This window comes from Osmerus mordax, chromosome 17 (genome assembly GCF_038355195.1).
Source record: "Osmerus mordax isolate fOsmMor3 chromosome 17, fOsmMor3.pri, whole genome shotgun sequence".
NCBI classification, from domain to species: Eukaryota; Metazoa; Chordata; class Actinopteri; order Osmeriformes; family Osmeridae; genus Osmerus; species Osmerus mordax.
Window position 1 is genome coordinate 9016637 of NC_090066.1, and position 13051 is coordinate 9029687.

Genomic DNA, 13051 nt, shown 5'->3' on the forward strand with positions numbered 1-13051 from the left:
GAGACTTATTTAACGGTTTTGCCTCCCCCCCCCCCCCCCCCTTTCTTTTCGTCCTGCCTCTACAGATTCATGTACTGGACCGAGTGGGGGGGCAAGCCCAAGATCGACCGGGCCGCCATGGACGGGACAGGCCGCATCACCTTGGTGCCGGACGTGGGCCGCGCCAACGGGCTCACCATCGACTACGCCGAGCGGCGCCTTTACTGGACAGATCTGGACACCACGCTCATAGAGTCCTCCAACATGCTAGGTCAGTGCTTCTCAGACGTTGTTTGGCTACCGTACCCCCCCCCTCTCCTGATTTCTGAATCCAAGTACCACCTATACCCCGTGTTTTATATCGAACAAATATAATCCATCCAGTTTTCCACTTTCTCTCACGTACCCCTGGTAATACCCCCATTTGAGAAGCGCCGTCTTAGGTGCCTGGACGCTGGTGTGTGTGTGTCTGCATATAAAGTAGTTGATCAGTCTCCATGTCGAAGAGTAGAGGGAAGGTGCAGAAGGACAAGCCTGTTAACCGGTTCTGTGCCATCTGCATGCGGAACGCGTCGCAGACGGAGGGAGCTGTCACCACACACCACTCAAACTCTTTTGTTTTCGCTCCAGCAGTAAGCACCATGTGGGCCGACTCGTGTGTCGGTTTCAGTCCTCCATTTGTCGTATGTGTGTGCATATATGAGCTTTATGTAGATATCAGATGACAAAATTGGAATATGTTCCCAATTAGCTTGTCATGCCTGCCTCCCTGCTATATTTGGGTGGATTGGATGGGATGGGGGGAGGGGTGTGTGGGGGGTGGGGGTGTGTGGGGGGTGGGGGTGTGTGGGGGGTGGGGGTGTGTGGGGGGGACTTCAAAAGGGTGTAGACAAGCCTCGCTGAAACAAAAGCTGGGCCAGAATAACTCTCTTGAAGTTTTGTCCTGAAATGTTCTGCCACTGACTTGATGGATACAAACCAGGAACCAAAAATGCCTCTCAGAAAAAAGAAAGACCTTTTTTGGGGGCTAAAAATGATACTGCTATTAGGCCCAAGCTTAAAGCACATACTCTTGCACAGCTCTTGCAACAGTCCCAATTTTTGCGTGGAGAGAAAACAGCCTCAACCTTGGCACAGGATTTCTGGAACCAGAAAAAAAAAAAAAAAACGAAAAAAGCCTAGCTTTTGCCCGGCAGATGTTTGCAGAGCAATATCTCTCCTCTCTCTCCCATCGCTACTTACTTTCTGTCTATGTCTCTCTCTCACTTTCTCTCTCGATTTCTCCTGCCGAACTAATTGCTCTTTCTCTTCCCTCCGTGCCACACAACAGGCCTGGAGCGCGAGGTGATAGCCGAGGACCTGCCCCACCCCTTTGGGCTGACCCAGTACCAGGATTACATCTACTGGACGGACTGGAGCGAGCGCAGCATCGAGCGGGCCAACAAGACCAGCGGGCAGAACCGCACCATCATCCAGGGCCACCTGGACTACGTCATGGACATCCTGGTGTTCCACTCGTCCCGGCAGGGGGGCTGGAACGCCTGCGCCTCCACCAACGGCCACTGCTCCCACCTGTGCCTGGCCGTGCCAATCAGCAGCTTCGTGTGCGGCTGCCCCGCCCACTTCTCCCTCAACGACGACAACAAGACGTGCAGCGGTGAGGAGAGGGGCCGTACGCGGGGTGCACTCGCGCGCGTCGGTCGGGCTGTGAGCTCGGCTAGCGGCGGGGGCTGCTTGTCTCACACACACACGCTCGCACGCTATCATTCCTTCACGCTGTGCGTGTGTGCGTGTGTGTGTGTGCGCGTGTGTGCGTGTGTGTGTGTGCGTGCGCCGGTCGTGTCTCATTCCAGCGTCGCTGACCGTGACCGGTTGTCTCGCACTTGATCTCAGCAAAGGTCTGACGTCAGCCTGGTCAGCGACGGGGGGGCGGGGGGGCCAAGGCCAGCCTATCAGTCGCCCCCTCCCCCCCACCCCCCCCAGGCACAGAGATTGAAAGCAGTTGTGCCTGAGAGTATGAGAATGAGCGGGGGGTGGGGGGTGGAGTATTTTCTTTTTAAAGCTCTTGTGGTTGGCCCCTCCGCTGCCAACTTGGCATACGGCTGGAAACTGAAGCCCAGATTAAGCCTCGACTCCCTCCATCGCTGTGTTTGACATAGTAAAAACATTTAACTGTTTTTTCTTTACTTTTTTTTTTTCTCTTTCTCTCTGTAATCGCCCAGAGGCTCCCTCGGGGGAGCTGGTCTTTACTCGTGTGTGTGTGTGTGTGTGTGTGTGTGTGTGTGTGTGTGTGTGTGTGTGTGTGTGTGTGGTGAAAGGGTGTGTGTGTGTGTTGGGGTGTTCACTTTTGCACTGGCAGCCTAGTCCCATAGTCAGCGTTCCCTATTGTTGCGTTTTAACAACATTCTATGTACTTTGAATTTCTCACAAATACAGCAGTTTGCGTAATGGAGTCGGTGGATTGGGTTACGTGCTCTCTAATTGGAAAATGTGTTTACTGGGAATAAAAAAGAGCCAATGGTGATTGGCCTAAACTGATAACAACCAGTGTTGGGCAAACCATAATGGCCCAGTGAGGATTAATACTGTGGTTATGGTTGCCTGGGGAACAGTCAGGGCCTACCCCACTGTGCTGACCACCCACCATGTGATGGACCCAGATATACTAAATCATTTTCTCTTCCCGTCGTTCTCTCCCTTTCTGTACTTCTCTCTCTCTCCCCCTCTCCTGTATTTCGACTTCTCTCTCTCTCTCGCGCCCTCTTTCTGCCTCCCTCTCTCTGCCTCCCTCTCTCTGCCTCTCGCTCTGCCTCCCCTGCCCTCCAGCCCCGACCTCCTTCCTGCTGTTCAGCCAGAAGACGGCCATCAACCGGATGGTGATGGACGAACAGCAGAGCCCCGACATCATCCTGCCCATCCACAGCCTGAGGAACGTGCGCGCCATCGACTACGACCCGCTGGACAAGCAGCTGTACTGGATCGACTCCAAGCAGAACGCCATCCGCCGGGCGCAGGAGGACGGCAACCAGGTCAGCTCCGCCCCCTACGAACACACACAGACACACACACGCACACAAACATACTTTTTATTAAGATTATCATATGCACAGTAAAAAAAGACGCTGTCATCACACCCACATTTGAAAGCAAACCTACTTCCCCCGATCCTCTTGTTAGCACTGTCCCGGAAGTGTACCCGTTCTGCCTCTGCCAGCCCCCTATCTCCTGATTGACATGTGTCTCCTCCAATCCCTGCAGAGCATGACGGTGGTGTCCAGCCCTGTGGGCGGGCCGGGCCACAGCCTGGGCCTGCAGCCCTTCGACCTGAGCATTGACATCTACAGCCGCTTCATCTACTGGACCAGCGAGATCACCAACGTCATCAACGTGACGCGCACCGACGGCAGCCGCGTGGGCGTGGTGCTGCGCGGCGAGAACGACAAGCCCCGGGCCATCGTGGTGAACCCAGAGCGAGGGTCAGTACAAGACACGGCACTGTGTTTATCCGTTGCTTTGGAACGTCGAGACGAATAAATAAACTCGGATTCGAGCACGTTTTCGGCATCCCAGCTTGAAACGCTCCCAGATTTGAGCCGTTTGAAACATCCTTGAGGACCATAGCTGGACTTGTACACAGCTGTCAGGATCTGTTTTGACTCCGAATTTCCAGCCAGGGAGTGTTCCCTTGCGCTTGTCTCTTGGTTTTGTTTTGGGGTTGTTTAGTTCAATTGAGCGGCAAGCCAGTCATGTTTTTAATCAGGCTGTAATTTGTTTGCGCGTGTCACGTTCCCCGCGCAGCCGTTTGCTCGCGCTCTGTCGAGCCATGCCAGGGGACTCATCTCCGACGCTCCACACCAGACAGGGACTTCAAGGTCACATCGGGGGCCCCCGTGCAATTAAGCCCGGCAGATGTTTGGGATCTTTTCAAGGCGCGGTTAGGGACGGAGCCGTTGAAAGGTCTATCCCTATCCGGCATGTTCTTCCCACAGTCGAGACCAACCCTGTTGACCTTAAAGGGGAAAGCTGTTTCTAACAAACACAGAGAGAGCTCTCATTTCCAACGGCTTCCCTCGACGATCGCTGTCGACCGCCCCCCCCCGCCCCCCCTCTCGAGATACTGATCTCCTCTTCCTCTCCCAATTCTCCTCAGGTACATGTACTTCACCAATCTGCTGGAGCGCTCTCCCAAGATCGAGCGCGCGGCGCTGGACGGGACGGAGCGCGAGGTGCTGTTCTTCACGGGCCTGGGCAAGCCCGTGGCGCTGGCCATAGACAACGCCATGGGCAAGCTGTTCTGGGTGGACTCTGACCTGCGGCGCATCGAGAGCAGCGACCTATCAGGTGAGTCCGCAGACGCGCTCCTCCCGCGGGGGCCGAGCGCACGATGGCCGCTCCGACGTCGCAAGAGACACCTCGCGAGCAGGTCTTTGATCGGCTTTTTCGGTTGCCTTGGCGCCGTCCCCGGAAACAAATCGCGATCCTTCACCGGTTCGAAGTGCACCGCAACTTTAATGTGTGTATTGGGGTGGAATGTAATGCTGCTGTGGATCACTCTCCTCTTTAGCGGCGATTAGCAGATATATCAGATATATCATCCAGCCGAAACACAGCGGAGAGCCGTGTTTACTTAAGGCCTTTTGTGGAGTGGCAGCTCCTCAATGATTCCTTTGTGCAGGGTTCGACTGGTGGTGGGGAGCGGGTTACGCCGTGGCCGACATAATTCAGAGTGTAGAGGGGGGTTTGACACCGAAGGGAGGGAAGCGAGGAGCAAATGTGCGAACCACGGCCGGGGCCAGGCGGCATCGTTCAGGACACGGGGGAGCATTGTGCCCCGAGAGGGAGGACTTGGCCTGCAGCCCCCCGTGCTCAGCACATTCCGACGATTCTCCGGTGCCCCACGCAGGACGAAAGGAATGCCGACCATCTGTACACAAGCCTGGGGGTAGGGGGGGGAGGGCGAGGGGGGAAATGGGGAGGGAGGGGAGGGGAGGGGGGATTGCTAAACAAACACGGTTCCGTCGGGGGCTGTCAGACAGGAGAACTCCTCATTCTTCAGATGGTCTCGCGTTTTATCTCTGCGAGTTTGAAATCAAACGCGAGCTGGGCGGGGGAGGAGTGTCGGGGGAGAGGAGACGTTTTGAAGCGCGGTGGCCTTCCTCTATGTCTTCTGGGTCGCAGTGCGTAGCCTAGCCGGGTGGGGGGGGGAGGGGGGGGGGTCATTTTTTTTCCTGGATCTCTGCTAAAATTAGCCGGGCAGGGGCGCGGGCCGACGTCATCTTGCGCACCAGCTCTGCCGAGGTCCCACACCGTCCCTCCAGCGAAAACCAAAGAGGCTGGTCCTTCCCAATCCCTGCAGCCCTGGGATAGCACTATTGCGAAAGCGCCTTTTTTTATCTAGACCTGATGTCTGGTGTTCCCGTGGACGCTGTTAGAAAGTCGTGGGAACCCGTCTTTGTTGTTGTTGTCGAGGGGGCCGGTGCTTTTATGGAGGGGAAGACTACAAAAGGAGTGGTGGTTAGGGTGTTGTTGTTGATTTGGCCGTCGCGCCTCAGAACACCGCGAATCCCATTGTTCCACACATGTCCTCTATCGGGTGTTCTGGTCTGGACCAGCTTTCAGGACATGGTCACGCTTCTCCGGAACACGGCGGACTTGGACTCGCCACCACGCCCTGCGTCTCATTTAAGAAGTCACGCCATCAAGCCGCGCTGCCAAAACCGTGACGAAATCTCCCCACTTTCTAAAAAAACCGAGTACGTTTGGACACGGTGTCTAAAGTCGTCCCTTGTGCTTTTTCAGGCTCCGCTTGGCGTGATGCCCGTGTGCCTCACGGTGTTTCGTTCTTTCCCCGTGCCCAAACTCCCCCTACCACCTCCCCCCCCCCCCTCCTCTTCCTCTCTCCTCAGTTGACCGCCCTTTCCGTTCCCTCAGTTTCCTGACCCGTGTGCCCTTCCGCCTTTTTTTTCTTTTTGCTCGCCCCAAAACCCCACCCCTCCTCCTTTCCTCGGGTTGACCAGGAGCCAATCGGATCGTGATCGAGGACTCCAACATCCTGCAGCCGGTGGGGCTGACGGTGTTCGGCGACCACCTGTACTGGATCGACAAGCAGCAGCAGATGATCGAGCGCATCGACAAGACCACCCGGGAGGGCCGCACCAAGATCCAGGCGCGCATCGCCTCGCTCAGCGACATCCACGCCGTCCACGAGCTGGACATGAGGGAATACAGTAAGTCCACCGACCTCCTTCCCCCACCACCGCCCCCCAATCCCCTTTCATCCGCCTCAAACCGACGACCCTTCCAGTATCCACACAGCTTGGACCTCCACCAAGCTCTACTGGCCGCAAGTCACCGTAGACGGTGTTTTGTGAAGAGGCCCTTTACGATGCTCTACTGTAGGGTGTGTGTGTGTGTGTCCGCCCCCCTTCCTCCGAGCACTGACACGCTTTGTCCGCAGGTAAACACCCCTGTACGTGGGACAACGGTGGCTGCTCCCACATCTGCATCGTGAAGGGGGACGGGACCACGCGCTGCTCCTGTCCTGTCCACCTGGTGCTGCTGCAGGACGAGCTCTCCTGTGGAGGTAGGGCACTGTCAATCACCCACCCGCCGTCCCACCCCTTCCCCCGACACACAGATCCATAGATGGATCATATATTCATATGTTTTTTTTTTCCTTTTTTTTCTCTCACCGGTACATGTCAGCTGACTCGACAAAATTACATTTGCATACACGTTGATTTAACCATGTCAACTCTTCTCTCTTTCCCCCCCCCCCTCCCTCCCTCCTTCCTCCCTCGTTCAGAGCCGCCCACCTGTTCCCCGGAGCAGTTCTCGTGCACGTCGGGCGAAGTGGACTGCATCCCCCAGGCGTGGCGCTGCGACGGCTACCCCGAGTGTGACGACAGCAGCGACGAGGGCGACTGCCCCGTGTGCCTCGACACCGAGTTCCAGTGCGACAGCAAACAGTGCGTGGACCTGACCCTGCGCTGCAACGGCGAGTTCAACTGCCAGGACCGCTCCGACGAGAACAAGTGCGAAGGTAAGCGCGAGGCGGCCGTTCGACGGGGCACGTTCGTTGCGTCGATCGGGCTCTGGCGCCATCGCCAAATTCGAGTTTGGCCCAGGCACCAGCTTTAGGACGGCTAGAGTGACTAGCTTGTTTTTATTTGATTTAACCGTGTCGTCGTCCCCCCTCCTCCCCCTCAGTTCGCTGTCCTCCCGACCAGTTCAGCTGCTCCAACGGCCAGTGCATCGGGAAGCACAAGAAGTGCGACCACAACATGGACTGCACGGACAACTCAGACGAGATCGGCTGCTGTGAGTACACCGCAAGTCGGCCCGACGCGCCTGAACAGGCGCCGGTTACGCCAGGCGGGCGCCAGGCGAGCCAGGCCACGGAATGACCCGTCTCTCTTCCTCCCCCCTCAGACCCCACCGAGGAGCCTCCGTCCCCGCCCACCAACACCATCGGCTCCATCGTGGGCGTGGTCATGGCGCTGTTCGTGGTGGGCGCCATGTATTTTGTGTGCCAGCGCGTGCTGTGTCCGCAGATGAAGGACGACGGCGAGACGGTCACCAACGACTTTGTGGTGCACGGGCCCTCGTCGGTGCCTCTGGGATACGTGCCGCACCCCAGCTCGCTGTCCGGCTCCCTTCCAGGTGAGGCCAAGCGCACGGAACACCTCTGCGAGTTTGACGAAGAAAAAAATAATAATAATTAAAATAGAAATAATTTGTTTTCGTTTTTTTGTGCCACATAGTGTTTTCTTAGATTAGAAGGTGATAAAAGACTGCTTTAGTTGGTGTTTGGGCCAGGTCCCGCCTCTAGCGCTCGGTACTTCTCTAAGACCCCACTCCTGGTTCTCTTCCTCAGGCATGTCCAGAGGGAAGTCTGTGATTGGCTCCCTCAGCATCATGGGCGGGAGCAGCGGCCCTCCGTACGACCGCGCCCACGTCACGGGCGCCTCGTCCAGCAGCTCCTCCAGTACCAAGGGCACTTACTTCCCCCCGGTGAGAAACACACACACACTCACCATCATTAGCAAAGCTCAAACGTCACACTTGTCGAGACATACCATGAACGATACTCCTTTACATCCTCTTCAACCAAGGGAAACAGAGCCACCTTTCTAACGTTGACCAGATTCTAACGCGACATGTTTGTTCGTTTTCCCTTCTCCCCCACCCTCGTGAGAGAAAACCCTCGAGGGTTTTTAGTTCAAAGCCTTTTCCCCCCCCGTTCTCACTTTGTTCCACCTCCTACATGAAGTCATTCCCCCGTTAAAGCCTTGTGCCAGTGTTGAGGTGCTGTCGTTGTGTCTTTACTGCGGGAGTCATCTGGGTTTTTATGGAACCTCGCAGACAAAGAGCGGTCTCCAAGCGTGTGAAGCTATTAACTCTCTGCCTCGCTGCCAAGTTTGCAATTATATCGTTTGAAGGAACGGGTTCAAAATGTTTCCATGCCGAGTAGAACAGGGGTTGGCGGCGTGAGATGAAATGGGTGTCAATTAACATCATTTTACCCCCTCCTCCCTCTCCTCTTTCCCCTCAGATCCTGAACCCGCCGCCATCTCCCGCCACCGTCCGTTCTCAGTACACCATGGAGTTCAGCTACTCCTCCAACAGCCCCTCCACGCACCGCTCCTACAGGTACACGCACATGCACGCGCCTCACAAACGACCTCGTCAATGATGATTCTTTACGGCCTTATTTAGCGTTTACGGAACATGTCCACGAACCGGCGTTTAGCAAGAATATCTCCCGCTATTGTTTGGGTTTCTAGCCGTCGGTGTGTTTTTGAAGTCGGTCGGTTCTCACGGGATTGCACCAGCACGGGCTCGAAAATCAAGAAGGAAACAATTCCATTTTCCATGTGTATGCAAGAGAATACCAGACGAAGACGTCTGGTTTGGAAATGTAATCCAACATGAGGATGGCAGACAGGCGCTAGGCACATTGGAGGCTCTTCTCCGGCACATGCTAACACTTATAACAATCCCTTTCTGTACACAAGAGCCCCGCTTTCAAAGGAAACTCGGCTCCTTTGTTTGCCGCGTTCCCGCCGCGTTTGGAAATCGCAAAGCCTCGGATGATCCCAACACGGCCTGGCGTATTTGCCTAGGGCGTGGGCAAACGAGAGTTGGGATGTTTCATTTACGCCCGAACATACATTAGGAAAGTAAAGGCAACGCGAGTCGCAATAGAGGCGGAAAAAGCGCAGCCCGTCGGAGAGCCATCCTCTAGAAAAGCCGCAGGCACTTAAAACAGGACGGTCGTTTATCGAAATGTTGTTTATTTACCTGTCTTCTGTCAGTTACAGAACTTATACCTACCGCCACTTCGCACCTCCCACTACCCCCTGCAGCACGGACGTGTGCGACAGCGACTACACACCGGGGCGCCGCGCCCCGCCCACCTCCAACTCGGCGACCATCGCCAAGGGCTACACCAGCGACCTCAACTACGACTCGGAGCCCTTCCCCCCGCCCCCGACCCCGCGCAGCCAGTACCTGTCCGCCGAGGAGAACTGCGAAAGCTGCCCGCCGTCGCCCTACACGGAACGCAGCTACTCCCACCACCTCTACCCCCCGCCCCCCTCACCCTGCACGGACTCCTCTTGAGCCTAGCACCCCTGCGTTGGACCCTCCCTCTCCCACAAGGCTCTCGGCCCTTCACACCCTGTCGCCCCCCCACACCCCACCTCACTGTAAATACCAATTGTGCATATAATGAGTCCGAAAAATGGGAAAGGGAGACTATTATGTAAAAGGGAGGGGAGAGGAGGACGTGGAAGGGGTCGGCCCACCTGTACAGTACGGAAATTATGAGAAAAGAAAAAAACACAAGAGCTCGCGGAGAGCTGCGGAACATTTGTACATTGAAAAGAAAAAAAAAGCATATTTATATATTTTCTATACAGCGTTTACTGGTTATGCCATAGAGGTTTGTATTAAGAATTTGTACATTTTTTAAGAAAAAGTTTTTATTAAAATCATCACAAACATGATAAATTGCCTTAATCCAGGAGTTGAAAAAACCTACCTTCTTTCAAGGCCGAAGGACACTAAAGCACATGGAGACGGACAGTGAGACGTTAACAATCTAATGCCAAATAAGAAAAAGACAACAAAAAAAAGAAAACCATTACTGTCCGCTCAACACTATTAAGGGAGAGGATGGAGTGGGGAAAGGGAAGGGCGCCCCCTGGATTACACATACAGATCCTGCACTGTGCAGCTCTGCAGCTTGGGCAGCCATTTTGTCAGTTGTTGACTGTGGAGCATGGTTTCTATGGTTGCACCTCGGCCTGTGTTGGAGGTGTCTGGAGACAACTCTAGCAGTGACAGGGAATGTGGTACTGAGGTTGTTGTTGTTGTTGTTGTTGTTTTTTTTACCTCCTTTTCATTTTAAATTGTTTTAAAGGACTTTCTTTGCTGTATTCATTATACTAGGATACTGTCGATGTGAGGCATTGTTGGACTGCATGACACTTTCTTTGGCAAAGTCATTGGATCTGAAGCAATAACATTTGAGGCACATATTGATGATAATCACTTCTGACAGCCCTTTTGTTTGGAACGTGACAGCTAATCTTACTGTTACTGTTGGCCACGAGACCGTGCGTCCGGCCAAGGGGTTTTGGGTAGCCAGTCTTTCTTGGACTAGCATCTTTGCTTGGAAATAGCCCAGCCCAACATGGCTCACATCTGCAATTCTGTATCGCGACAAAGGCGAGATCTCAACCAAAACTTACTTTTTTATTTTATTTTTTATTTTACTTACTTCAAATGCCTGACTGCAACTGTGGACAACCCTGACTGGATAAATCCAGATCCAAAGCAGATCTGTTACTAGGGTGCGTTTGTTTCAGTCCACCAAACAACCTTCTTACTTGGCTTCTCTATCGCCTCCTCTCTCTGGGGCGAACAAACAACTTCTCCCATTAAGGATAAGTTCTTGTGCCTGACCAGTTCCAACTTCAGATGTTTTTTTTTTTGTTTTTTTTTATGAACACGACAACCAGTGCCCGCAAAATGTTATAATATTTTTGTACCACATATTGTGTAGATACCGTATTTATAAGCTATAAAGAAAATCATTGTAAATCTATCCATTGAATTCTTGCAGTACTTTCTCTCATTCCGTCTTTTTGTATATGGCTCATTCTATTTTTCTACAAAATACCTGTCCAAAAGTATGCCGACAATCTCAGACAGAGCTGTCAAAACGAAGAACATATCCAGGTTATCTCTGTGCTTATTGTGGAAGTGTACTATCGCTTTTAATCAGACTTTGGAGGACTGGAGTGCCAAAATCAGAACTCGTACAGTCAAAGGCAGAAAACGACATCCCCACCTTAGACATACCTACGTGAGCTACCAGGCCCTGGGATTGTTTTGGGTTGTAGACAAAACGCCTCAGTGAAATATGGCCTGCGTGTTCCTTAGGTGTCCATGAGGTGGCGCTTATTGGATTGCCTTTATGCTCGTGTGTCAACAATCCTTTTGTATAACACTTCTGTCTTTTTGTGCTTTCCTGTGATGTCTGGAAATCTTTTCATGGGAGCTCATGCGTAGTTAAAAGCAGTTCATAGTGGTGTGGGTTTCTTTATTAAAACTGGTTTGGTGTTTCTCCCTATTGTTCCCCGAACTGTTGAGTTTGGTGGAGTGACCGAGTAAACATGTTTTACCTCTATGCTCTTTGTAATTCTCATCCCATGACTGTTTGTATTGATTTATGGACCGAGGACCACATTTTATACTGGTCTCCCGGTGTATTTCATGGAAATTCGCATCCACCTCAAAAAACAAAGAGACATTGGCCACACACATTTTATTGGCTTCATACAATAACTAATGTGCGTTTGAGGACATGTTCATCCAACTCTTTTGCTTCTTACGCCTCCAAACAGACAGCTTTAACTCTGGCCGTCCAATGAAAACACCAGCTGACTGGAGTGACATGCCAGGGAAGCATTTTCTGTGCATTACCTTGACCTTCATGCCACCCGGGGGTACGGGGGTCAATCTGTCCATGTCGAAACCGAGAAAAGCCTGTTCTCAAAATCAATCATCAGCATGTTTGCAGGCCCTCCCTGGAACCCTTTTTTCCTCCAGTGAACAACCCTTTAAAATCACTTCAAAGGGCCTCTGGATGTTGCCCTCTGGATGTTGCCCTCTGGATGTTGCCCTACTGATCCAGTTTCACTGCTAGCCTCCCCTGTCAGATAAAACCAGCATTGTTTGGAGAAGTTCTCATTCTCTAACTGCACTTTACAGTACTTTTTTTTTTTTTTTTTTGCTAGTTACCGGTACCAATCTACGAGGACAGCATGCAGCATAAATCAATGTGTGTGTGTGTGTGTGTGTGTGTGTTTGGATGTGTGATTGTAAGAGACTGATCAATTGGTTGAAGATAAACTGTTGCAGTTGGCTCATCTGATTATGTAGCAAAGCACGGTGTGAAAGAAGGGGGACCCAGAGACACGGAATCATGAATTGACTTTCATTTGGGTCACGTCTTTGTTAAAAACAAGCTTACGGCATTGTCTTCTGTCACTATCTTGAAACGATCGTCCCCCCTCCCCCCCCAAACATTGGGATTTGAAGGCCGTTGGTGTGAGGCGAGTATGAAAGTGTTGCAGAAAGTTTCAAAGCAAGTTTGATTGTTGTCAAATGGATTGTTCACGATGGAATTGCTGAGGTTAAATCGTTAAAAAGCACTTTTGTCTCCATAATTGTTTTGTTTGTTGTTTTTGTTTTTTGGGGGGAGGGAGGGGGGGGTGAGGTAAATATGTGGTATACAGAAAGGTTTATTGTCATTTGAAAATGTTACTATTCATCCATTTTGATACCATGGTGCTTTGCAAGGATGTATACACAGTGACCAACATTTGGTTAGTCATCATGTTCATTTAATTGCCACTAACTACTTTTTGTACATTGATCGCTTTACATGTAAAACAGTGTATAAGATGGACCTGTACAGCCCATTCAATACTACTATAAGCTGTTGTAACAAATGAAATGTTGATTTTTTTAATAAAACGAGTGAACTTTTATCTTGAGC

General features: G+C 52.4%; 1 protein-coding gene across 2 annotated transcripts in view; it reads left to right on the forward strand.

The window, feature by feature from the left end:
* The window catches only part of lrp6 (low density lipoprotein receptor-related protein 6), a 39556-nt gene extending 26513 nt beyond the window's left edge, over window positions 1-13043 (forward strand). Inside the window, exons 11-23 of one of the 2 annotated variants that reach the window (XM_067254270.1) lie at window positions 66-250; window positions 1310-1636; window positions 2806-3008; window positions 3238-3455; window positions 4130-4320; window positions 5997-6206; window positions 6437-6562; window positions 6785-7021; window positions 7189-7299; window positions 7411-7641; window positions 7856-7992; window positions 8534-8631; window positions 9297-13043. In XM_067254270.1, coding sequence (XP_067110371.1) covers window positions 66-250; window positions 1310-1636; window positions 2806-3008; window positions 3238-3455; window positions 4130-4320; window positions 5997-6206; window positions 6437-6562; window positions 6785-7021; window positions 7189-7299; window positions 7411-7641; window positions 7856-7992; window positions 8534-8631; window positions 9297-9603 — 2581 coding nt within the window. In that variant the 3' untranslated portion in view covers window positions 9604-13043. The remainder of the gene's footprint in view (window positions 1-65; window positions 251-1309; window positions 1637-2805; window positions 3009-3237; window positions 3456-4129; window positions 4321-5996; window positions 6207-6436; window positions 6563-6784; window positions 7022-7188; window positions 7300-7410; window positions 7642-7855; window positions 7993-8533; window positions 8632-9296) is intronic. The other variant, XM_067254269.1, reaches the window with a different exon arrangement.
* The last annotated feature ends 8 nt before the right edge of the window (window positions 13044-13051 follow it).